The sequence below is a fragment of the Rhinolophus hipposideros genome, assembly GCF_964194185.1.
Source record: "Rhinolophus hipposideros genome assembly, chromosome: 10".
NCBI classification, from domain to species: Eukaryota; Metazoa; Chordata; class Mammalia; order Chiroptera; family Rhinolophidae; genus Rhinolophus; species Rhinolophus hipposideros.
In genome coordinates, this window is record NC_138056.1 from 32,482,722 (window position 1) to 32,510,342 (window position 27,621).

General features: G+C 40.4%; 2 protein-coding genes across 3 annotated transcripts in view; both read right to left on the reverse strand.

The window, feature by feature from the left end:
• The window catches only part of NELL1 (neural EGFL like 1), a 772,999-nt gene that overhangs the window by 391,829 nt on the left and 353,549 nt on the right, over positions 1–27,621 (reverse strand). For both annotated transcript variants that reach the window (XM_081063734.1, XM_081063733.1), the window contains exon 13: positions 20,929–21,054. In XM_081063734.1, coding sequence (XP_080919860.1) covers positions 20,929–21,054 — 126 coding nt within the window. The remainder of the gene's footprint in view (positions 1–20,928; positions 21,055–27,621) is intronic.
• Positions 14,682–17,020, reverse strand: LOC308503599 (histone-lysine N-methyltransferase EZH2-like; the record flags this gene model as incomplete). Its single annotated transcript, XM_081062999.1, is given in 3 exon segments — positions 14,682–14,924; positions 14,927–16,573; positions 16,576–17,020. Coding segments are annotated over 3 exon segments (2,160 nt in total). The 3' UTR covers positions 14,682–14,856.

The window sequence follows — 27,621 nt, forward strand, 5'->3', positions numbered from 1 at the left end:
AAGCACCCATCACTCTATGACTTCTCAATTCTCTTACATCATATCGCCCATTCCACATCAAAATCAAACTGCTCCAGACACCTTCCTGTGGAAAACACATTATCCTTATCATACAGTAATTAACACCTTTTTTTCTCCCAGCACCAATGCTGATTCCCCAGTATTTGTTGCCCAGACCTCACAATTGAGCACTCAGTTATAAGCCCTACAAAATTTTTCTTCTCAAATGTAAATTTTATGTCCCCCAAGGAGACTATTATCTCCTAGAGGTTAGAAATCATGTCTTACAGCATCAAGGATTAGAAAAGTAGTCGTTTGAAAAGTTTTTTTGTTTGTTGTTTTTGTTTTTTGTAAGTGGCCGAACTTTTTTCAAAAAAAATCCTTATTTGGAATTTCAGCTCCTCTGACTTAAAACTACTGAGCTAGTTAGACCTTAATCTTTCTAAGTCCAGAGGAAAATGTTGAGTTGCTGATATTCATTAAGTGAGCTAGTGGCTAGGGCAGAACTAGAATCTCCTTTGCCTGATTCTCATCCAGTGGTTGCTTTGCTATGGAAATCCTGGATCTTATCTGTCTCCAATCAGTATCTCTCTTTGTCTTGTACACAGTTCAAAAGAAAAAAAAAAAAAAAAAAAAACAAATGCCTTGAATCTGGAAACCTTCCCAGAAGGGCTAATGAAAGGTATTGCAGGTAGGACCTGACTATCAGATCACCTTCCAGGAAACCCAAAGGAGAAAAATGGCATTATAATTACAAGTGTCCCTCAATTGCCATGTTGGCCAATCAAATGCTCCAGGAACTCAAAGAAGCAAAGTTACCTCTCTTAATCCCTTTAGTTCAGACCCACAATCTATGTCACTAAGGATCAAAGTCATCAGAACTACCAAGACATAAACTTTTTTTTTTTTTAACTCAGTGAGATGACACTTCAGAGACATTGCAGGAACAAATTCAGTGTCACATTTGTCTAGCATATTCTGTTTTCTAATATTTTAATAACACTTTTCTGATAATAAAATGTAATGCAGATTCATTGCACTGTATTCCCTTTCATAAAAAATTTGGAAAATACATAAAGTTTAAAGAAAAGGTATTAGGTATAATCATCTACTTACAGATACTCTCTGTGTCCTGTTTATTTGGCGGGGAATATCCCTGCCTGTGTTTCCATGTGTTTGTGTGTGTGTGATTGTGGGTATGTCCACATATAATTTTTATTTATTATTTTAATGGGAAAATAGTATAATACTGGTTTGAATCTCATCATACCATATGGTAAGAATTTTCCATTTACACTGAATAGTCACATAAGCATTATTTTAATATTCATTGTATTCCAACACATGGATATACTGTGATTTATTTAATAAAACTTCCATAGCTTTATATTCAGGCTGCTTCCAGTTCCTTTTGTTATAAATAACAAATGGAATAAACGGCACAATAAAAATCTTCTTACATAAGTAACTGTGACTGTTTCCTTAGAATAAGTTTCTATAAATAAATATTTCTAGGCCTTTTGATATATATGCTATCAAATTATCCTCAGGAAAGTTTGTATCAATTTACATTTCTATCAGCAATGTATGAAGGTGCCTACTTCCTGAACCATCTCCAGAAATGGGTGATTGACATATGTGTAAATATGTAATATATGTCTATATAGCTACACACAGTCGAATACATAAATGTAATATAACTAGCATCTAATTGCATTTCTTTTAATTACTCCTAAGCTTGAAATAATGTTTTCAAAGCTTTGAATATATGCTGTTGGTTACCTACACAAGTGTGGATCTACACACACACACACAGACACACACACACACACACAAATACCATACTCTGTTCTTGAAAACGCAACACAAATTTTGTTTAGATGATGTAAGTTAGCCAAGTACTATAAAGGAAAATGGGAATTTTGATTCAAGGTAATTCCATTTGCTTTGCCAAGATATATTTTGTTAGTAGGTATATTAAAAAATTTTGGCCAATAAAACATAAAATCATATGCTGGGGCTAGACTTCTGGTAAAATTATCTTTGATCTTAACGAAAGACTAGGGCGGGAATCTTTTTTCTTCTGACTTTGGGAAATGGTTAAGTCAGGGTTGGATGCTAGGAGTTGCTTCAACCATTTTGAGACGGTGAAGGGAGCTAGACTATTTCAAACTAACATGCCCCAAAGAACAAAGTAAAAAATTGGAGGCAGCCTGTGCCACTGTGTCACGGGGCAGCTGAATTAACTAATTCTGGAAACAATGTCTCTCTAGACTTTTTGTTACGAGAGGATACATTTATCATTTAAGCCAGTTGAGTCAGGTGCTTTTTTCTGTGGTTTTTTTCTTTTTTCTTTCAGCTAAAATCATCTGGATATACCTACACTGTCTCACTTTATCTTTTATCAACTCTGAGGATGTACAGAGGATACTGACGAAGACACAAAGAACTTGAATGGTTTTCCAATTCATAAAGTAAATAAGTAGCATAGCCAAGGCCTGCAACCAGTAGAATTTACACACTATGATTTTAACCATGAGAATTTAGAGTTTTCATTCTGGCCCAAGAATAAGTAATGTATATTCTCAACTATCTTAGAGAAAGGAAACAAAATCCAAACATGCCTTACGATACATTAGTAAAGGATGGAAATAGCTATACACATACATTTACCAAGTCTTTGCAACGGAAATAAAGACTATAAGATAGCTTGCTGGGTTATTAAAGAGAAATGTCCACTGATTGCATCGACCCAAATGTGGATGTGAAGCGGGGGTGCGAGACTGGCCAAAACAATGTTGTAAATGCTAAAAACCCTAATTAAACTCCTTGTTTAGGTGAAAGCTTACTTGTGATTCTGAATGCATGACTCCAACAACAGAGTGTACAGAAATGTTAACAAGCCTTTTATGACAAAATATTAACAAGCCATTTATGCCCATCAAGGGCAACGCCATGCTTAATAGGTTTGTGTACAAACTCCCTGGGGGCCACTCCATCATTTATCCTACTTGCCGTGTGGCAGCCAATGTGGTTTACATCCTTTATGATATGTGCTGGAATAAAAAAAAACTCCTCTGACACGCAACAAAGAAGCCAAACACTGGACCAATCCTTCAGACTTATTTTCATCCCGAAATCTCAAGGCAAATGTCCTTTGATACCCACCCGAAGACATATTTGTTGGCTTTAATACACTTAGCATTATTTTAATACTACTAGTACTAAAATCAATAAACATTTGGTCTTTGGCTTTCCCAGGACTACATATGTAAAATAGAAACTACCCTGGAAAACCAAACATCCCGTGAATTTTCTTCTTCTAATCCCTGTTTAGCGGGGCCTCTTAATTTTTTCCTGTTTTCTCCTCTTGCTGATTTTGTTTTTCACAGCTGATGGTTAGCGAGGCCAGTCACACTGTGTACATGCAAACAATGTAGCTTTTTTTAAATTTCTTCAATTAAACTTAATGAAGGGTTCTAAACTCCTATTCTTTGGGAGTGGTACAGTAGTAGAAATATAGCCTCAGTCATTTGGAAGATTCCCTGCTTCCATCAGGGGCTGTCATGGCTCTAGAGGGTTCCAAATGACTAAGCCATTGGCAGAGAGGGAGCCGTCGGGTCCTTGGCCCATGGAACACACAGATCACCATGGAGACGAGATGTCTCAATTATGTTTAGGGCTCTTTGAGGCATCCTAGCAGTCATGTCAACAGCTGAAGATTCAGGATCTCCTCATGAGGCCCCACCTGCACACGTATCCCACAGGCTTTCTCTCCCCAGAGTCTTACACATCCCAGAGCCCAGACTTGGAGGCAGGACCCTTCCTCCAGAAACCATCCAAGTCTCTGCTTTCAGTACCTCCTGACCCCGTGCCTCCCACAACCAGTTCCCGGGCATCCTTTTCTAGTCTACCGTATACTGGGTAATTCTTCTTCCTTCTGATTGCCCTCGGGTATTCTCTCCATTCTCCAACCTTCTCTGTTGTACAAAAGCAGCAGCTCTTAACCTTGACTGCACATGAGAATCACTTGGACCTTTCAACAAAACCACTGAAGCCAGGTCACAACACTAGACCAAATGAAAATCAAAATCTCAAGGGATAGATCTCAGGTACCCACTTTTTTTGTTGTTATTGTTGTTCATTTGTGTCTTAAGTGAGGCTGACCTAAGGTGAGGGTTGAGAACATCTGTGCTAAAGAATTACAATTTTGGAATCCTGCTCTTGGTACTGTCATCTCCCTCCTCAGAAGGGGGAGGAGAGCAATAGAGCCAATGATCTGTTCAAAATAGGGAAGAAATAAAAAGATATAGCAGCCAAATAAATCAAAAGAAAAGGCAAATGTCTCATCACAATCATCAGCGCTTTCAGTTGGGTTTTGAAATAGCCAAAGGTACGTCTTATTTTGACTTTTCTTATTCAACATATCAATAAATGTTTCTGTTAACGTTAATTTTAAAAAAGTAGTTTTGCATTTTGAAGTACCTGATATAGTGTTTTTCACTAAAGTAGAGGTAGTCTATATGCTTCAGGCTTGGAAGATAAGGATCATCTGCAGTTAATTTACTGTCGTGCTCTATGAAGGTGGAGAATATTCTAGTTCAGCTCCACTTCATATGTTTCTACGCAATGGGAAAACATCAGGTGTCTCATATTGGAAAGTGTTCTGTATTTCATCAACATTAGCAGGAACTAGCATTTTCCAGAAAACTAGTCTAAAATTTCTAACAGCTAATTTTTACTCCTAAGTCTTTTAAACTGTTGCCTAACCTCTTTTCATTACAGGTATTTAATTTAAACCATTACATTAATAGACTATTTTTTTTTTAATTAATTTTATTGGGGTGACAATTGTTAGTAAATTTACATAGATTTCAGGTGTACAATTCTGTATTACATCGTTTATAAATCCCATTGTGTGTTCACCACCCAGAGTCAGTTCTCCTTCCATCACCATATATTTGATCCCCTTTACCCTCATCACCCACCCCCCACCCCCTTACCCTCTGGTAACCACTAAATTATTGTCTGTGTCTATGAGTTTTTGTTTCTCATTTGTTTGTCTTGTTCTTTTTGGTTTATATACCACATATCAGTGAAATCATAGGGTTCTCTGCTTTTTCTGTCTGACTTGTTTCACTTAGCATTATTCTCTCGAGATCCATCCACGTTGTCACAAATGTTCCTATATCATCTTTCCTTAACGCCGAATAGTATTCCATTGTGTATATGTACCACAACTTCTTTATCCATTCATCTATCGAAGGACATTTTGGTTGTTTCCATGTCTTGGCCACCGTAAACAAAGCTGCAATGAACATTGGAGTACACGTGTCTCTATAGAGAGATGCTTTTATATTTTTGGGGTAGTTACCCAGGAGAGCGATTGCTGGGTCATATGGTAATTCTATTCGTAATTTCTTGAGGAACCTCCACACTGCCTTCCATAGCGGCTGCACTAGTCTGCATTCCCACCAACAGTGTATGAGAGTTCCTTTTTCTCCACAGCCTCTCCAACACTTGTTACTATTTGTTTTGTTGATGAAAGCCATTCTGACTGGGGTGAGGTGATATCTCATTGTGGTTTTCATTTGCATTTCTCTGATGATTAGCGATGTTGAGCATTTTTTCATATGTCTATTTGCCATTTGTATATCCTCTTTGGAGAAATGTCTCTTCAGGTCCTCTGTCCATTTTTCAATTGGGTTGTTTGTTTTTTTGTTGTTGAGTTTCATGAGTTCCTTGTATATTTTGGATATTAGCCCCTTATCAGAGGAACTGTTTGTGAAAATCTTCTCCCATTCAGTTGGTTGCCTCATTATTTTGTCAATAGTTTCTTTTGCTGTGCAGAAGCTTTTCAGTTTCATATAATCCCATTTGTTTATTTTAGTTTTTACTTCCATTGCCTTTGGAGTCAAATTCATAAAATGCTCTTTGAACCCAAGGTCCATAAGTTTAGTACCTATGTTTTCTTCAATGCAGTTTATTGTGTCAGGTCTTATGCTTAAGTCTTTGATCCATTTTGAATTAATTTTGGTACATGGTGACAGATAGCAGTCCAGTTTCATTCTTTTGCACGTAGCTATCCAATTCTGCCAGCACTATTTATTGAAGAGGCTGTCTTTCCTCCATTGTATGTTTTTAGCTTCTTTGTCAAAAATTATCTGTCCATATTTATGTGGTTTTATTTCTGGGTTCTCAATTCTATTCCATTGGTCTATGTGTCTGTTTTTCCGCCAATACCAAGCTGTTTTGATTATTGTAGCCCTGTAGTACAAGGAAAAATCAGGGAGTGTGATACCTCCAGTACTGTTCTTTTTTTTTAATATTGCTTTGGCTATTCGGGGTCTTTTGTGGTTCCAAACAAATCTGATGATTTTTTGTTCTATTTCTTTAAAAAATGCCATTGGGATTTTAATGGGGATTGCATTAAATCTGTATATGGCTTTGGGTAATATGGCCATTTTAACTATGTTGATTCTTCCAATCCATGAGCACGGAATGTCTTTCCATTTCTTTGTGTCTTCTTCAATTTCTTTCAAAAATGTCTTATAGTTTTCAGCATATAAATCCTTCACATCCTTGGTTAAGTTTATTCCTAGGTATTTTATTCTTTTTGCTGCAATTGCAAAAGGAATTGTTTTTTCTATCTCTTTTTCTGAGATTTCATTGTTGGTATATAGGAAAGCAATGGACTTTTGTACGTTGATTTTGTAGCCAGCAACTTTACTATATTCATTGATTGTTTCTAATAGCTTTTTGGTGGAGTCTTTAGGGTTTTCTATGTATAGCATCATGTCATCTGCAAAGAGTGACAATTTAACTTCTTCATTCCCAATTTGGATGCCTTTTATTTCTTTCTCTTGCCTGATAGCTCTGGCGAGGACTTCCAACACTATGTTGAAAAGCAGAGGTGATAGGGGACAACCTTGTCGTGTTCCTGAACGTAGAGCAAAGGGCTTCAGCTTTTCACCATTAATTATGAGGTTAGCTGAGGGCTTGTCGTATATGGCCTTTATTATGTTGAGGTATTTTCCTTCTATACCAATTTTAGTAAGTGTTTTAATCATAAATGGATGTTGTATCTTATCAAATGCTTTTTCTGCATCAATTGATAGAATCATATGATTTTTGTTCTTTATTTTGTTTATGTGATGTATCACATTGATGGATTTGCGAATGTTGAACCATCCTTGTGCCCCAGGGATGAACCCCACTTGGTCGTGATGAATAATATTTTTAATGCATTGTTGTATTCGATTTGCTAGAATTTTGTTTAGGATTTTAGCATCTGTATTCATCAGAGATATAGGTCTGTAGTTTTCTTTTTTTGTGTTGTCCTTACCAGGTTTTGGTATCAGGGTAATGTTGGTCTCATAAAATGAGTTAGGGAGTACTGACTCTTCTTCAATTTTTTGGAAGAGTTTGAGCAGGATTGGTATTAGATCCTCTTTGAAGGTTTGGTAGAATTCACTGGTGAAGCCATCTGGTCCAGGACTTTTGATTTTGGGAAGGTTTTTGATGACTGATTCAATTTCCTTACTGGTGATCGGCCTGTTAAGATTTTCCAGTTCTTCATGATTCAGCCTTGGAAGGCTATATGTTTCTAAGAACTTGTCCATTTCTTCTAAGTTATTAAATTTGGTGGCATATAGTCCTTCATAGTATTCTTGGATAATCCTTTGTATTTCTGTGGTGTCCGTGATAACTTCCCCTTTTTCATTTCTGATTTTGTTAATTAGTGTCTTCTCTCTTTTTATCTTAGTGAGTCTAGCCAAGGGTTTGTCGATTTTGTTAATCTTTTCAAAGAACCAGCTTTTTGTCACATTAATTTTTTCTATTGTCTTTTTGTTCTCTATTTCATTTAGTTCTGCTCTGATTTTTGTTATTTCCTTTCTTCTGCTGACCTTGGGTTTCGCTTGTTCTTCTTTTTCTAGTTTTTTAAGGTGTAACATGAGGTTATTTATTTGGGATTTTTCTTGTTTCTTGAGATAGGCCTGTAATGATATAAATTTCCCTCTTAAAACTGCTTTTGCGGCATCCCAAAAATTTTGGTAGGATGTATTTTCATTGTCATTTGTTTCTATGTATCTTTTGAGCTCTCCTCTAATTTCTTCTTTGACCCAGTCCTTCTTTAAAAGTATGTTGTTTAATCTCCATGTATTTGTGTTTTTTCCTGCTTTCTTTTTGCAGTTGATATCCAATTTCAAAGCTTTGTGATCAGAGAATATGCTTGGTATGATTTCAATCTTCTTAAATTTGCTGAGGCTGATTTTGTGTCCCAATATATGGTCTATCCTTGAGAATGTTCCATGTACACTAGAAAAGAATGTATAGTCTGATGTTTTAGGATGAAGTGCTCTATATATGTCAATTATGTCCAATTCATCTAATGTGTCATTTAGGGCTGCGATTTCGTTATTTATCTTCTGTTTGGATGATCTATCCATAGCTGTCAATGATGTATTTAAGTCCCCTAGTATAATTGTGTTTTGGTCAATTTCTCTCTTTAGTTCTGTTAGTAGTTGCTTGGTATATTTCGGTGCTCCCTGATTGGGGGCATAAATATTGATGACTGTTATGTCTTCTTGTTGTATAGTCCCCTTTACCATTATGAAATGTCCATCTTTGTCTCTTGTTATCTTTTTCACCGTGAAGTCTGTTTCATCGGAAATCATTATGGCTACACCTGATTTTTTCTGGGTACCATTTGCTTGAAGTGTCAATTTCCACCCTTTCACTTTGAGTCTATGCTTGTCCTTGTAGCTGAGATGTGTCTCTTGTAGGCAGCATATGGTTGGGTTTAGTTTTTTGATCCAATCTGCTACTCTGTGTCTCTTTATTGGTGAGTTCAGTCCATTTACATTCAGGGTGATTATTGATATGTGAGGATTTCCTGTCATTCTGTCTTTAGTTTTCTGGTAAGGCTGTGTCTCCATTGTTTCTTTGCCTTTTTGTTGTTGTCTGTTATTTCTGTGTGATAGTATTCTATGATGTTTCCCTCTGTTTCTTCTTTTATTACAGTATATATTTCAGATTTGGATGTTTTTTGAGTGGTTACCCTTGAGTTTATGTAAAAGAAAGTTTGATATTTAGAGTATTCCAGTTTCTTCAGTACGCTTACTTTCTCTATTCCCATATTCCAGTTCAGGCCTTTACGCTCCCCCTTTTTATGTTTCGGTTGCCACAAGTTGTCCCTGTTGATGGTGGTCTAATAGCCTCCTTTAGTATTTCTTGTAGTGCAGGTCGTGTATTAGAAAATTCCCTCAGCTTCTGGATGTCTGGAAAGGTCTTTATTCCTCCTTCATATCTAAAGGAGATCTTTGCTGGATATATTATTCTTGGCTCATGATTTCTCTCCTTCAATAGTTTGAATATTTGGTTCCATTCCCTCCTAGCTTGTAGAGTTTCTGCTGAAAGATCTGATGATAATCTAATGGGCTTTCCTTTGTAAGTTACCGTCTTCTTTTCCCTGGCTGCCTTGAGGATTCTTTCTTTATCATTGATTTTAGACAGCTTCAATACAATGTGCCTTGGTGAAGGCCTGTTGGGATTGAGGTAATTAGGTGTTCTATTTGCTTCTTGGATTCGAGGATCCAGTTCTGTCCATAAGTTTGGGAAGTTCTCATCGACAATTTGTTTGAATATATTCTCTGTTCCCTTCCCTCTTTCTTCTCCTTCTGGTATACCCATTATTCTTATATTGCTCTTTCTGATGGAGTCAGAAAGTTCTTGTAGAGTTCTTTCATTTCTTTTAAGTCTCAAGTCTCTTTCTTCTTCCCTCTGTGTAAATTCCAGGTTCCTATCTTCGATGTCACTAATTCTTTCCTCCATCTGGTCAACTCTACTACCTAAGCTGGATATTTTATTGTTAATTTCTTCTATTGAGTTCTTAATCTCCAGAAATTCTATTTGGTTCTTTTTCAAGATTTCAATCTCTTTTGTAAAATGCTCGTGGTGTTCTTTGATTGTGTTTCTGAGTTCATTAAACTGCCTCTCTGTGTTTTCTTGCATCTCGTTCAGTTTTTTCAGAATTGCGATCTTGAATTCTCTGTCATTTAAATCACAAAGGTCCATATCTCTAAGTTCCTTTTCTGGAGACTTTTCACTTTCTTTCTGAGCTATCTTGTTGCCTTGGTTATTCATGGCAATCACTGATTTACTATTTCTCTTCCTAGACATCTACAGGAGTGTCTTCTGCAACAGGTTGATAGGTATGCGAAGAGCTTTTGGAGTTCCAAAGCTCTTTCTGCACCAGATTCAGAGCTTGTTTGTTTCAGCAGTTCTGTTTACTCCTGCAGGGATCCGCCCAGATAGGTGGGGCCAGGGGCGGGGTGAGTTGTGAGAGGTGGCCCAGAGCAATGGCGGCGACCACCACCACAGCCAGTCCTGCTTCCACAGCTCCCTCCCCTTTGCCGGAACTAGTTGAGCTGCGAATCTGTGTCTGCGGTCCACAGTTCTCAGAGCAGCAAATATTCTGTCCTTTGATCCGACACTGCTAATTTATCGCTTCTAGCACCGGGCAGGTGGGGCGGGGCGAGCTCGGGGAGGGTCGGGAGGGGGCGGCTAGTCTCCGTGCCTAAGGCTTCCGTTCTCCACTCGGCAGTGAGGGCTCAAACCACCGATCTCAGCCCTCTTCCCTCAGTCCTTGCTCCGAGGTCTGCCGTGAGCGAGCGTTGGGTTCAGCGGTTTTGTATGCTGCCCCCTCAGCCCTGTGGGCCGTAAGCGGAGCCCTAGCAGTCCGAGTCCTTCCCTCTCCCGCAACGGCGGTAGTTCCGGGAGCAGCGGGCTCTGAGCACTGAGCTAGGTCTGTGTCCTGCGCCCGCGCGGCTCCGTATCCGCACTTCTCCTCTCCCTCCTCCCCCGCTCGCGCGATTCACCCACCTGGAGGTGAATTCAGTAGTCGGCCTCTTCGTCTTGCCTGTCTGCTGTGCAAGGAGTTTTTTGTGGAGTTATTGTTGTCCGATTCGTTGTAAATTCCAGGGGAGCGTTACAGAGCCTCACCTCACGCCGCCATTTTTTTTTTCCATTAATAGACTATTATATCTAACTCTTTAAGCTTGCTTGGAGTATTTCAAACATATACTTACTTCAAGCTTTCACCCATGCCAATATCAATAAAATAAAAATCCTTTTAGCAAGGTAATAAAAACCACATGGGATATTTGTTATCTCACTTGTTCCCTTTATTTCTTACCTTCATGGGAAGTTTTGGGCATAAAAACGGATGCTTCCCCATTAGTGTCCACTACCCGTCTTATTACTGCATACTTCTGTCGTAAATCACAAGTATCCTCCTTTAAAGCTGCCTGAGTATCTAATGGTAACGTCTCATCACACAGCCTAAACATGGGAGTTTAAATGGAGATAGATGGAAGACAGAGACCGATAAAGCAAGCAGGTTGACCACTCCAAAACTCAACGGGCATAGAGAAGAGAAAAGACCCCCCTACACACCTCAATTTCAGAGATTGTTCTCAGTTTCAAAATTCGAAAACAAGCAAGAGCAATTTAGGGATCTCTTAGGGGAGAGGAAGTGATTTAGACTCACACACAAATTCCAGTGCCTAAAACTCCTGCATGTGAAAGGTCAAATGTTTTAGATTTTGCCCTTTCAAAGGCCAAGGGAAACTTTCTTACAAAAAAAGTATAGCGCCTCATATATAATACATGGTTACATCAGGGAATCCCCAGCCCCCAGGGGTAATAATTAACTTATAGCACATTTTTAAGTTCTAGATAATTGTTCTCAATGTTGATCCCTCAAAACTTGATTATCACATGAGATATGATTTTTTTTTAACGTTTTCACGAGAAACAAAAGTAGGGAAAAGCTAGTTTCTTTTCTGTTTGATACAGTGCCTTTCCCCTCCAGTGCCATGATTGTCAATTACTGTCTCAGGTGGATTTTCTTCTGAAAGGTTCACCACCATTAGCAGCGTGGAATTGGGGAAGGCTATTCTGAGGTTTCTTCTTTGGAACTTGCCAAGCACCAAGAACTACAGGGGGTTAAAAACCTAACACTCCCCTAAACTCTACTGAGACTTGGAAGAGAGATTGATTTGGTAAATTTTAGAACATTTTTGATGGTGAAAGAACATTTGAATTTTCTCATTTGAAGTTGTTGCCTCATGAACCATGAACCATGAATTCGCTGAGCACAGAGGTCATTTGCCACTAATCTTGGTGGCCATATTTCCTAAAACTCATGGCAGACAATAATTAGATATTGGATATAAGAATAAAATGATGAATGACTAAATGAGTGAGCGAATGAATGAATTATCCAATATCTCAATGTATCATCAAAGCTGATATATCTTCTTTAACTCTAGGCTCACTAATTTTTCAGTCAAATGAAATTTTTCAATACGACTACTGACTTTGAAAAGTTAGCGTTAGGCTAAATAACATACTAAAAAAATAGGAAAAAACATAACCTTGACATATGTGGAAAACCAGCTGAACAGTGGCAGCAGATGCTAATTGATTTGAGACAGAAATCCGAATGATCTTTGGAAATAAGTAATGTCAATAATAAGAAATGCTGTGTCAGGACTCAGGGCAAACAAAGGATGCCTTCAGGTCTGTCAATTTCTCCCAGCAAATAGTCTTCTGGCAAAGAAATGTCTGAAAAGACACAGCTGCAGACACCTATTACACACCTCATTTATTACACAGGCAAATAATCACTTAGGGGAAGAAGTCTTTTTTGCCAATTAAAAAACAACAGAGATTAGTGGTAGGGACCTACTTTATCTGGAAGAATAAAGAGCCCCTTTGGCCCAACAGGCTTATAGTCAGGACACCAAAGGAAATGTCAGACCTCCAGGTTACTACAAAACTTAGTATCTAATGGAAATCCTTGAGTCTGGTCTAGAACAGAAATAAGGACCAGGGAGAAGCCTTGTTTCTTAGCTCTCTTCATACCCATCCATATCTCCCACGGTAAAAACCTAATATAATCCAAGCACTGCATGATAATAGGCCTTGTAAACACCAACAGCTCCTTTTGGCTTGCCAACAATATTCCAAACACTCCATCTTGGCAATTAAGCATATTTTTCTTACTGTTTTGCTTGTACTTCCATCCTACCACTTAGAACAATGTGATTAATGTCATAGTTATTTTTGTAGATGAATTCCCCCATCACATTGTGAACTGCTGTTAAAATAAAGGTTATTTTCATTAACACCTCCTCATCTCAGAGGAAACAAAATTTGTTGAGAATCTATTACTTGTTAGTCACTCTAGTATTATTAGCTCCATTCACCAAATGTTTCTGGTCCTCCACGCCTTCTAGACAAATGACAGGACTGCATTTCCTTGTCCCCTTGCAATTGGTTGGGGACTAGTGACTAGTTCTAGTCATGAGAGGAAAGGATATCTGTCACTCCCTAGTAAGAACATTTAATGGATGATACAAAACGCTCCAGGCTTTCTTTTCCCTGTCTTGGTGGCTAGTAATGTTCACGCATGACTATTTCATCAACTTGTAGCTAAAGTAATTATGATGAGCTGAGCACCAATGATAGACATATTGCGTGAGCAAGAAATATAATCTTGTATATTTAAGTCACTCATATTTGGTGTTATTTGTTACTTCAGAACATCCTATCCTGACTGATACAAGTGCCATCATAAATATTTTCACATATATAATTTGATGGTTACAATAACCTATAGGTAGGTATAGAAGATATAAGCAACATTTTATAAGTGAAATTTACAGAAATAAATAATTAGCCCAAGGTCAAGTGGTTTTATTCAGTCCTTCATTCAGTAAATCTCTACTAAGCATTGCCCTGTACCAGGCTATGTTCTAAGTAGCCAAGATAGAGTTGTGAACAAACGGGAAAAGATCCCTGCTCTCATAGCTTACATTCTACTAGAAAGAGACAAATTTTTAAAAATCACACACAAATAATAAAAACTTCAGATGGTGATAAGTGATATTCAGAGAATTAAAATCAAGCATAAGACAAAAAAAAAATGAATGACTAATTATAATCATCAGAAAAAGTCTCTCCGAGCTGAACATTTTCAGGCTAAGACGTGAATGACAAAAAAAAAAGAGCCAGTTATGAAGATATCAAGAGGAAAAAACTTCTAAGTAGGAGCAACAACAGTTCATGCAAAAGTCCTAAGGCAGAATAGGGGTGCTGAATGGATAGAAAGTCAAAAGTCAGGGTGGCCACTTCACGACGAACAAGGATTGAAATGGTACAAGATAAAGTCAGAGAGGTAAAAAAGGAGAAAAGCCATACAGATTTTTACATCAAAATAAGGAGTATGGATTTGATTTACTGTATAATGGAGCACCACCTGAGAGTTTTAAGTGTATGATTTCTGCTTTAAAAAGTTTGCCCTAGTTGCTCTGTGGAAAGTGAGTTAGAGTGGAACAAGTCTGGGGCGGAAAGTCCAGTACGTAGACCACTGTCGGACTCCAGTAGTTTGGTAATAGGGGATATGGACAGAAGCAGACATACCTGGGACGGGGTATGGAGAGGGCAGTCAACAAGACGAGGGTGGTGTATGGGCTGAAAGTGGAGAGGTGCTGAAAGGAAAAATATTTCTTTTTTTTTTTTTTTTTTTTTTTTTTTAGAAGTTCAAGTATTCTTTATTCCAAGTTGAAAACTGTACCACACTGCATTATTGCAAAAATTCACTGGTACAAAAACACTTTGCAGCTGGTGAGAAGGCATAAAAAGTTGACTTTAAACTCATTACTATAAATTATTCTTACAGTACTTTGCAAAATCAGAATTTCAAACCGCATTTTCTTCCTCTCAATTGCCCACAGTACTGAGGTTCTGAGCTAAGGCAGCTGTCCGAGGCGGGGGAGGTAGCAGACGTCAAGGGATCTCCATCTCTCTCTCGATGCCCACGTACTTCAGGGCGTCGGCCTGGCTGTACCTTTTGCATAGCAGTTTGGATTGACGGAATGATTTGCAAAACGAATTTTGTTACCCTTGCGGGTTGCGTCCACCACAAAATCATTATTCAAGTTGAAGAGAAAGCTGCACATGTATTTATCATACACTTTCCCTCTTCTGTCTGCTTCGTCTTGAGAAATGATCTCACCACAGTATTCCGAGATGAACTCGTTTTTCTGTACAGGGTCTTTGATGAAAATCCCCCAGCCAGCCACATCGGACGGCGCCAGCAGTAAATGCTTTTTGGAGCCCCGCTGAATACTGCAGTTCTTGCAGGACACGTTCTTACTGTCCCAGTGGTCGGCAGCCCCACAGGTGAGGCAGAGGTCGGGGTCGCACTCTCGGACAGCCAGGTAGCACAGGCACTGCTTGGTGTTGCACTGAGCTTTGCAGCGGCATCCGGGAAAGCGGTTTTGACACTCTGAACTACATTGACAAAACTTTTCACAAAAATTTTGTGCTATCACACAAGGGCACGAACTGTCACAAGGCTGGCGTGGATGGTCACAGGGCTGGTAGTTGTAAACGTGGTTAGAGGAGCCGTCTTTTTTCAGCTGTATCTTTCTGCAGTGTGCAGCCCACAACCGGTGTTTCCTTTTCTTCTTTCGTGGAGGCGTATCGACATCCTCGGCAGGAACTGGAGCGATGATACTAGACTCTTTGACCCGGAACTCGTACACCTGTCGGCATGTCTTGGTCCCAATCAACCTGGCAATGGCACAGAAGTTGTCATAGTAGGTGCCGATGAGGACACGGAACATGGAGGCCTCGGCCCCGCTCCACTCCACATTCTCGGGGGGCTCACTGTTGGGCTTCATCTTTATTGGTGTTTGACACCGAGAATTTGCTTCCGAAGAGCTGGACGTCTCGTCCTTCTTCTCCTCCTCTTCTTTGTCGTTGCTCTCGCCGCCAGTTTCGGTGCCAGCTTCCCGGTCACTGTCCGTGTCCTTGGACTCCAGCACGTTGATGGTGGGGGTGCTGGGCCGGCTGCTGTTGTTGGGGAGCCTCCCCCTCCTGCGGCCCCCCGGGCGTTTAGGGGGGGTCTTTATCCGCTCAGCTGTGAGGGCAGCAGCGAACTCCTTTGCTCCCTCCAGATGCTGGTAACACTGGGGCCCGCAAGGCTTATTGTCCAGAGCTGTTTCTGTGTTCTTCCGCTTGTAAGTGTTGGGTGTTGCATGAAACGGATGTAGGAAGCAGTCATATTTAAAACATCGTCTACAGAAAAGCGTATGAAATGAATGTAGGCTTTGCTCCCTCTGCACAGATTTGGCGTTTGGTCCGTCTATGTTTGGGGTACATTCAGGAGGAAGTGCCCCAGGCAGCTGCTGTTCAGTGAGTTCTTTATATTTTTCCTTTAGTTCTTCTGCTGTACCCTTATCGGGAAACATTGAAGAAATGGCTTCAAAAATTTTATCAGAAGGAAATTTCCGAGGTGGGCAGCTTTCTTTATCGTCTCGGCTCTCCTCTAGATCTTTCTGTTTTTCTTCTGTTTCATCAGGATCATCTCCATCGTCGTCGTCATCATCATCATCATCATCATTGTACTGACCAAGAGCGTTCACTAACTCCACAAAAATTTCGTCATTTATAAACCCACATTCTCTATCCCCATGTACTTTTCCATCATAATTTTTATTAGTTCTTCAATGAAAGTCCCATCCTGGTCTAAAACTTCATCCCCCATATAAGGAATATTATGTAAAACAGTTTCATCTTCCACCATGAAGTTCTGCCCTAGGGGAGACCAAGAGTACATTATGGGCACGGAAGCAACTGCACTCAGAGTCTTTAATGGGATGACTTGTGTTGGAAAATCCAACTCACTGGTCACCGAACACTCCCTGGTCCCGCGCAAAGAGCTCACAGAAGTCAGGATGTGCACAGGCTGGATCCTTCGCTGCTTCCACTCTTGGTTTAAGATTTCCGTTCTTTCCACAATTTTCTGACGATTGGAACTAAACATACTCTTTACTTCATCAGCTCGCCTGAACCGCTTGAGCTGCCGCAGTCGCATGTACTCTGATTTTACACGCTTCCGCCAACAAACTGGTCCCTTCTCAGATTTCTTCCCAGTCTGGCCCATGATTTTTTTTTTTTTCTATTAATTAATTTATTTATTAGTTTCAGGTGTACAAAACAAGGTAATACTTAGACGTTCATCATTTATATCCCTCATACTGTGAACCCCCCTCCCCCCATCCACTATCCCTCCGACCTCACACTGAACCATCACATTATATATATAAAATTATAGTTGGCATTCATTAATGTTTAGCTTCTGATGTACAATGCCATGATCAGGTATCCACAGTATCCCTGAGGTGGTCTCCCAAATAGGACGCATGTCCATCGGATACCCAACAAAATCTTTACAACATTATAGAATACCTTCCCCAAATTAATTTTCAAAAGAAAAACCCTGAGGCCATCTTGTGGTTACCAGCTGCTTCCAAATCCCTTCACCTTTCCCCTTATCCCCAACCCCCTCCCACACACCCATCTAACCACTCTCGGTTTTTTCTCTGCGTCCCCAAAACTGACTCTGATTAGTTCATTCACATAGTCTTTTCTTTAGATTCCATATATAAGTGAGATCATATGGTACTTGTCTTTCTCTTTCTGACTTATTTCACTTAACATAATGTTCTCTAGATCCATCCATGTTGCTGCAAATGATAAGATTTCTTTCTTCTTTATGGCTGCGTAATACTCCATTGTATAAATGTACCACAGCTTCTTAATCCAGTCATCTACCGATGGGCATTTTGGTTGTTTCCATATCTTGGCTATTGTGTAAAGTGCTGCAATAAACATAGGAGTGCATACGGATTTTTGAATTGGAGTTTTGGATTTCTCCGGGTAGATTTAAATCAACAAACAACAAATGCTGGCGCGGATGTGGAGAAAAGGGAACGCTAGTGCACTGTTGGTGGGACTGCAGATTAGTGCAGCCACTATGGAAAACAGTATGGCCCATGATTATTCTGAGCCCCGAGCCCCAGTCCGCGCCGCTCCCGCGCGCCGCTCCCGAGTGCCGCCGCCGCCGGGGCTCCACCGCCTTCTGCGTCCCAGTGGGTGTCGAACGCTCCCGGACCGAGCGCCAAACCCGGCAGCCCAATCGCAGGAAAAATATTTCTTTAACCCCCAGTTTTTTGCCTCAGAAAAACTGGGAAGATGGTGTCTGTATTTGCTGAGATGAAGAAAATTGGAGGAGGAGGAGTTTGCACAGGGGGAAGGAAATCAAGAGTTCTGTCACATGCGTTACCATGAAATGCCTGTGAAATGTCTATGTGTAGATGTCAAGTGGAACATATGATTCAGAAGCTCAGGAGAAAGATTAGAACTGGATAGAAATTCAGGGGTTACGGATGCTGAGTGCTGTGCAAAACCTAAGACGCAACGAAGGCATCTAAAAAGAATAAATGGATGAACAGGAGGAAAGGGCCCAGGGCAGAGCTCTACGGCAACCTAGCCTTTAAAATGTCAGCAGAGGAAAAAGAACTGCTAGGGATCCTGGGCAGGAGTGGCCAGTGAGAAAGAAGGGAAATCAGGAAATACGATGTCTCAAGAGTCAAGAAAATAATGTGTTTCAAAGAGGAAGGCATGGTGAGCTGTGCTAAATGCTGCTGAGAGATCGGGGAGGATAAGAACATTAGATTGGGCACAAGGGAGTTCATGGCTGACCTTGATAGATGTAGTCTCTATGGAATGGTGAGTATGGAAGCCTTACAGGAGGGGTTTGGGGAGGGTATGAGGTGAGTGTATGTCAATGAGGACAATAGCCATAGACAAATTCAGTTGTTTTGCTAGGAATAGAAGAAGAAAAAAAATGGGGCAGTGGGAAGAAAGGAATCTGGGATCAAACGAAGAATTTTAAAAGAAAATGATCTTCCTCCCAATTCTGTGACCTATTAAGTCCAAAGCCCTCATCAAGACCTCAGCCTCTGAAGTCTCGACCTCCCATACACAAGTGTAATTTTACGTGTTCCGCCATGTTAACCTGTATTCCATGGCAGGGGGAGGGGGGATCTCACCCAGCACTCAGGGTGAGTAGATGATACTGAAGGTTGGAGAGTCATGAGGGAAATTGTATTGCAGGCTGCATAGCAAAACAACAACACGCTGCCCTTGAAATATCCCTAGACTTAAGAGTCCCTTCAGTTATCCTTTCACGGGGTGGTCACCACTGGCCCTCTATCCTCCGTAGCTCCAAGCCTTCTGCTCTCTGACTGGTTCCTCTCTCCTCCTTCTTGTTTTTCTCTCTTCTGTTCTAATTTTTCTGTCTCTTCTCAGACAAAATATACATACACAAAAAACCGGTGTGTGTGTGTGTGTGTGTGTGTGTGTGTGTGTGTGTGTGTGTAGATATTTTCCTGTAGAGCTGCATAGCATGCTTTGGAGGTCGGAAGAGGAATGCTTGGATACCCACTAATACCCACACCCGTGCCTTTTACTCCAAACAACAGTTTCCTTTCTAAAAGTAATTCTGGAGCCAGTTCTTAAAATAATACATTTTCTATCTTGTCTTATATATAAACCACCAAGCAGAGCACCTGTCCTTACTAGGCTTTCTACAAGAACCAGCTCTTGCTTTCTTCCCTCAGTGAGAAAATAAAAGCAGAGGTGGTATTCTGATACCATTTCAACAAAGCCTTTCCACACAGCAGGGTCTTAATTAAGGTTTATTGAGTTGCATGATATGGTGCTGCTGTGTTGGGAGGATACCCACTGGTTCCTTCTTATTTTAGGATTAAAATAAGCACTTGATTTACTATTAAGAATGGAGAAATAGTCATCTATAACATCACAAATTTTTAGACTGTGTTTGTTTGTAGGTCCCAAAGAGTTTTGCTCCTTTAAAATGTTCAGATCTTGGGATGCTGTGTTTATGCAGCTTCTCCTTTTTCTCTGGGAACTTTAGTTGTCATGTGTAAAAGATAAATGAGATTTGGCCTTCCTTGGCAATCGGAAACCTGTATCAATCTGAGATCACCAGCCCCTTAGTTGAAGAACAGCAACTTATAAAAATACAACAATCCATGGCAAACATATTTGGACATACAAATGTGCTTGCCTAAATTTGCAACTTTTTGCACTTCCAAAAATTTCACTTAGAATAAAATACATTAAGAAAAGAGTGGCATTCACTGAGTGAAGAATTCAGTTTTTATATGTCAGTGTTATTAGGACAAAGAGAAAGGTACAGGCGTCAGGAAATCACCACATGACTAAACTCAAGTATTCAAGGGGCCCTTTTCTTATAGGATTCAGGTTGGTCATTCAAAGATATTTGACCAAAAGAAGAAAGAAGACTCAAAATATTCTACCACCCTTAACCAATTTACTATTCATGTCTCCATATACATGACTGGAAGTATCTTAGAACCCAAACCAAATGCTCTACAAAACCATCACTGCCCACACAAGGGCATCGCCCACATTCCCAGAGTCCCAGTTTAGTATAAATAGCCCAGTGATACAGGGAGAAGAAGGAGTAACTGACAATCAGCATATCAATCAAAAGTCTTGACTGGCTCCCTACTGTCTGCCCCGCCCACCAGGTAGTCCCTCTTCCCCTTTAAATTTAGACTCAGTCTTTCTCAATGGAAGCAAAGTTCATTCGCTTATATACAAAAACATTTCATCACGATGGAAGGAAAATAGGTGAAAACCGTTTGCTACATTTTGGATGGGATATCTCTAAGGGCCTCAGTGTTAGTATAGGCAACTGAGATTTCAATTTCAAATCACGCATCCATGCATGCATGCTCACACACAGGCAGAAATACCAGGACTGAAATTAAATTATGTAGATAAAATTTCTTTTTTATTATCACTTTTTTTCTCAAACAGTAAGGCTAATGTATAAGGCAAGAGAAGAACTAGATAGGCAAAAACAGTACTTAGTGCATTTGGAGCTAAATGTAACAACACAGAGATGGTGCAGAGAAGGGTTGAATCAGAAAAACAATATTGCTCCCTGATGCTCACCTGTACAGGAGAAGTCATCCACGCGAATGTACCCTGGGACACAGTCACAGCGATATAACCCAGGCAGGTTGACACACACAGTATTGGCATGACAGTAATGCATCTTCGCCGCACACTCGTCAATATCTGAAGGAGGAAGAAAAAGCAGCAGTATCACTGTTGAGTTGAATGATTAAACCAGAGTGTAATCTTTTCCCAATAAAATTAGAAAAGGGAAATGCCCACTGAAACCAAGAGAAAAAGCAAGACGCATTATAAACACAAAAGCTCCAGTGCAAATGCAGATGGTGCATTAGATGCCATATTGAGCATTTCAAGAAAGATGCATGGGGTGATACAGAGTTAAAAATCCCAAGAAGTCTGAAGACTGAATTTACTATTATTACTCTCTCACTATGGGGGTGAGCTTGATTCACATGTCCAAAATAAAGTAGGTATGTGTCCAGTTTGTTGATACTGATTAATATTTATTAGGTATCCACTGTGCGTGGTGTAGCTGTTATCGGGAAGATCAAGGGAATCCACCACCCCCGCTTGTGTGTCTCACTAACACATGCTTTAAACCATCTGTTACAAAATGATGGAGTAGCCAGTTTCTCCCACGTTGTACGGTGAATACAGATAGCAGCTGTTGTCTAATGCAAATTAATGTCTTTCGTCTCTTGACCTGGAGATCCATCCCATGTGATAGAATAATGGGTTGATTCAACAAAAAGATATTTTTCTCTTTAGAATGGAGGTCAGAGCATCACCTGCTTTCTCACAAAAGTTCACAATAATGATTAAAGTAACCTACAACCTTAAATACAGAGTTTAGTCTTTTCTGGGGGTTGTTTTCAAAAATGACTTTACGTCCATTATACTCAGACTGCGTATGTGTGATGGCTAGGAAAACAAAGAGAGAAACACACAGCACAAGAATCCAAGACAGACAACATGAGTTCTAGCTCGGGTTCTGGTAGCTGCTAGCCTGTGACTTACATTGAACCCTTCTGAGTCCCAGAATCCTCATCAGCTTGTCCAAGGGTCAGTTCCGAACCTGCTGCTTTATATCTTTATATGTAATTTATATAATTTAATCCACACACAATTCCATGAGTAAAGTACAGCACTACCCTCAGTTTAAAGTATAGAAAACAGAGGTTTAGAGAAGTTAAATATCCGGTACAATGCCATCTTGTGAGAACATGCTATACCCAGGATTTCAACTCAGAAGTCAGTCTCTTATTTACCACTATTTACTTCATGAAAGCACCTTGAAAATGATCATGGATCAACTAGAGTGTTATATTAAGATAATCATTGATGTCTGTAATGCAGGGACTCAGCTCCCACTCCCCACATAAGAACGCAGGACATGGTGAGGCCAAAAAGGAACAACGGAGCCATGGATAGGGGACTCACACCCTATAATCTTGCTGGCGGCTGGTGGACAAAAAAGCAAACATCCTCCAGTACCCCAGCAAGGGGTCTTCCTGCACCCCAGTCTCGCTGGCGGCCAGGTGAGACACAGGAAGTAGGATCAACACGATTCACAATCCACAATCTGCTTGCTAACTGCAATCTGCCCTTGCTAGCATAGCCACCACAGTTATATTAGTGGCTAACGGCTAACTGGTTACAGCTGATGACCATCTGATCACAGTTGATGGCCATCTACTACCCGAGCCAGCACCTTTCCACATGAGCTCGAGAGTCTGGAAACTGCTCTCTGGGACTCTGTCCCTACAATGTCCTAATACCCTTCTTTCATGTGCAGAAACTGAGAATAAAAACAGTTATGTTGAGTCACTAGAAACCTCATTTATCTATTTATTTTAAAAGTAAAAGTAGATTGACTTTTTCCTAATAAAATGACCCTGAAAAACACCAAAATCTTTTCAGTGCTAAACATCTGTCAGCCTATAAATGAAAGTTAGTATGAGGCACTTGAGGTCTTAGGAGACTTACAGTTAGCAAGACTTCCGTTATTATAAGAACAAAACAGCAGAAATTAGTGAAATAATTCATGCAATCAACAGACTTCCACCTGCACAATACCATATGCTTCTCAAAGTGATCCAAGACAATGCATAATAAAAAGAAATCGGCAACAGGAATATGAAAACTATACATTAAGATTATATTAAGCAAGGGTGCGGAGAGAACTCTCCCAGAAATTTGAGATAGGATTGTAACGTTGGAACTCAGGGAATCAATAACGTAATTAGACTTAGGGAGTTTGCAGTTTGATTCACTTCATAGCTCGCTCTCTCTAGCCACTTGTAGTTAGGCTTAGTTTGCAGTTAGATCCACCCTGATATTCAGCTGTTTTCTCTTTATGTATCCACTGATTAACTTAAGAACTCTGTTTTGTTCCCTTTCTCAAGACTACACATACCTTGTTAATCCATTTTAATCAACAGAATCCTAACCTGAAAAGAGCAATATTTTTAATCCTCAGAAGCCCAAGGGACACCAGAGTCCATTTCGCAACTCCCTTGCAGTTTTTACTGGTGACTCATCAAGCTGCAGGCCATGGTGGCCAAGGTAACATTATCTTAAACAGGCCAGACCCCAGGAAGCGATGTCAGCCTTCGAACCTGCCTGACCGACTCCCCCTTTCCTTTGTTCTTCTTGTGTACCTACAAAATCTTCAATCCATCTTAGAACAGGAGATGGCCTTTGGACAGGAGTTCACCATCCTCCCAGAATGCCAGCATTCCAAATAAACCTGCTTTTCTTTCCACCAAACTTGTCTCTCGAATTTTAACTTTTTCAAGAGGCAGGCAGCCAAACCGTAGCATGGTACCAAAATAGTCACTGTAGATGTAGTTCAAGATCTTTCTGGCAGTCAGGGCATTCGAATTCCTTCACAAGTCGGCTACGGCATTATTTAAACATTTTGCTTCACAGAAGAGTAGGTATCATGAAAGTCAAGAGGAAAAGTGTTTCAGGAAAGGAGTAATGACCATGTTTGTCACCTGCCGCTAAGAGGTTGAATAAGATACAGACAGAACTAACCATTGCATTTGGCAGAAGCAGCTCACAGCTGACCTTGACCTAACAAGAATAGTCTGGGGAAAGTGGCGGGGCAAAACTTGACTAGAGTCAATTAAAGAGACGATGGAATGTGAGGGAGTAGAGACAGAAAAACAAGGCAAACCTTTTGAGATAGTTTCCCATAAAGAAAAATGGAGTCGTAGCTCGAGGAAGCCATTGTGATGAAAGTCTTATTCAGATGGGAAAGATCACAGCATGTTTGTATGCTGCTGGGAATGATTCGATCCGAGTGAATAAAAAACGGTGTTGTAGAAGGGAGAGCAAATCACTGCGGGAGCAAAGTCCTGGAGAAGGCAAAGGGAGCTGAGCTCCACTGCACAAATGGAGCAAAGCATCTTTACAACAAGAATGAAGCCCAAAGATCAGAGAAGAGGTGGAGATAGGTTGGCTGGGTGGTGGGAAGTGAAGTAATTCTCCTTTGTTTGTTTTTATTTTCTGAAAAATATGAGAAGAGAACAGCGATATTGGATGTTTAAAGAGTAGGGAGAAGGTATTAAATAACCATTTTGGAAAGAGGAAGAGAAAGTTTATTAGGGTGGCTGAGGAGCCACCTGTGATTTGTCATAAATGGTAAGCGAGAGCAGTCACCGCAGCCCCATGCTTTTCTCCCATCTCACTCAGATATTTGGGGCAAGCAAAGAGTAATTGGAAAGTTTAGGGTAAGCAGAGATGAGTTTTTAGGCAAATGTGATGAATAAAAAGAGATACAAGGTAACCCAGGGTATGAGAAAAGGCATGAGGATAATGAGGTGCCGAGGAACCTCAACTATGAAGGAGAGAAGCGAGGACATGAAGGAGGAAGGCAGTTGGAATGAATTGGACATCATCGTGGACACTGGGCGGCACTGCCTAGGCATCGCTTCAGAACTAAAGAACTTAATTCCCCAGCGAGTGGGAGTACTTACTGTCTGCTAAGGGTCTACAGCCATTACAGTGTTCTAGGCAAATTGTCCTTGGCTGCAAAGAGATGCTTTACCCACAGTTACACTCCCATCTTGAGGGCAACCTACATAAAGACTGGTTCTCCTTTATTCCTATTTGGGATAACTCTAAAGGATTATGTCAGGTTCGAAATATTCAGTGGGATTGAGCTAACTTCTCCGTCTACCCATCCTGTCTCCTTTCCTTCCCCCATAGGTGTTTCTGCACACGGCACTCCCTGATAAACTTTCTTGCACGTCAGTCTCCATCTCAGAGTTTGCTTCCTGGGGAATGCACACTTCAGCAGCAATCCTGTCGAAGGCAAGGAATCATTACAGTGATGGTACTAGAGTGCATGAGCTGGGAAACTAGGAGACTGAGCCATTGAGATTCTAGAGATGATTTAGTTATTGTTGATTAGAAAGTCTTTTGTACAGGAGAGTGTACAGGAGAGTGGAAAAATAGATTATTGTGAGAGGTTGGGCACACCAAGAGAAGCCATGTACTGGAGGGGGTTATTGGAACTAGTGTTATTCATCAAGTATTACCAGTTTTTCTCCTTCTGGGCACATAATTCAACTGTACTTCCCCATCCTCTTCAAAGGTAAGTATAAGTATATGACTAAGCATGAACATTGATTAGCCTCCTCCTAAATCCTGAGGAAGAGTGATGAACAAAATGCCATCATGAACCTCAAAACATTGAGCAAAACTTGGGAAGTTCTACCAAGAATCTAACTGTGAGACCTTTTAACGGGGATTTGACCTACTCTTAGAGGGTCAGACAAGGATTCTCCATGGAAGTGATGCTGAATTTGAGACCTGAAGTAGATGTGAAACAGCAGGAAATAGCGGGAGAGGAATAACATACCAGACAGAGAAGAATGTTTGAGAATTATCAGTTAGAAGAAGGAGTTTTGCCTATTTAAAGAGAAACTAGAACAATAAACTGTGGCCAGATACTGCTGGGCCTAGTACGTGTTTCCCAGAAAATAAGACCGGGTCTTATGTTAATTTTTGCTCCAAAAGACACATTAGGGCATATTTTCAGGGCATGTCTTATTTTTTCATGTACAACAATCTACATTTATTTATATACAGTCATGTCATCTTCTTCTGGAACATCATCATCATGTACTAAATGCGTCCGTCTGGCAGATGATCTTAACTGGGGCTTATTTTGGGGGTAGGTCTTATTTTGGGGGAAACACGGTCGGCCACGTGAAGGAGTCTGGACTTTAGTCAGGTTAGTGACACAATCCAATTTCTGTTGTTAAAATATCACTTATCTGTAGTGAGGAGAATGGATTGGAGCGAGGCATGCTGAAGTCTAAAGCACATTGGTATTTTATTCACAGAGATACAGCCGCATTGAACTCCATCCCATTCTGCCGGGGTGCCCAGCCATTCTTTAAGATGAGAAACTAGTCAGGACTTGCCTTAGATGCAATTCAGTCTTTAGCCCATGGGCCACAGCTGCCAACCAAGCTGCTGACTACAGTGCATGTTTCCCCATCATGGACCCTTGTCAGCTCCCCAACGGGAAAGCCCTGGCTCATTTCCCTCGGGCCACTGGATAACTGCTGAGCTGCGTCTGCTTCATCTAAATTCGAAGGACTTTCTTGGCTATAACAAGCTTATTTTAATTCCAACAGCCATTTCCTTGTTTCATTGGATTCTAAGGCCTTGAATAAAAATATTTTCAAAAACTGGAGAAGGGGATAGTGAGAAAAACCCCAGTGAGAATTTCTCAGACAGATTTATCCGACTCTTGCTCTCCACAAGTCACCCAGAAGCCCCTGGCCATATATCTGTGCTGCTCTGTTGATATGCCTTTGAGTAGGTTTCGTCTTCACTTCATACCCTGGGTAATTTCAGCTCTTGCCTATCTGATAATTTCCTGGTAGCAGTCCAGAAAAAGACAGCACCAAAATAAAGCAGGAAAGTTGACAAATGTACCAGAAAATTAAACTGTCACAACCTTATCTTTGTTGCTTATCCCCCCGCGTGCAACTACCAGATATAAAAACTACTTCCTGGTATAAACGATGGGGAGGGGAGAAAGAAATTAAAGTGTTTGAATTCATCCAGCGGGGTCCCTGGAGACAAGATGATGGAAGAAAGAAAGGAACTGACAACCTCCCTGGTTTCTGGATGGCAGTTGGGGTAGAGAGGCAACACATTTGCCAAAAGAAAGATTGCCTCTCCATCCTCAGGGAAAGGCACAACCCTGCAGACAATTTCAATAGGACTCAAGAGTGCTTCAAAATTAAAACTGATTACAGAAAGAATCAAAATAGAATTAACATCTTCAAAGAGCTGGGATATCCTGAGAAAACAATCAAGAAATAGTAAAAAAACTGAGATTTTAAAAATGAGTCTAAGACAAATACTGCTTTTTGTTAACAGACAAAAGATTCTGAAAGGTAATGAACAAAAAAAAAAAAAAGAAAGAAAAGAAAAGAAAACAGAACTCCCTAATGAAAGAATAAACTGATAAACTGATGCTTAGAGAGAGAAAAGGATTGGGACCAAAGCAATAGGATTTTATAACTACAGGCCTGAGCAACCATCTGACCTTTGCCTAGGTGGGGATGGTACTAGCAGATTCTCTCTCTCTCTCTGGCAATGGTTTCTCCCACTATGATATTCACCCAAAAGCCAGGAGGCAAGAAGAGGCTCAGCCTGAGGCTGAACCTCAATGTGAAAAGTTCAACCCTCAAGTCCAGG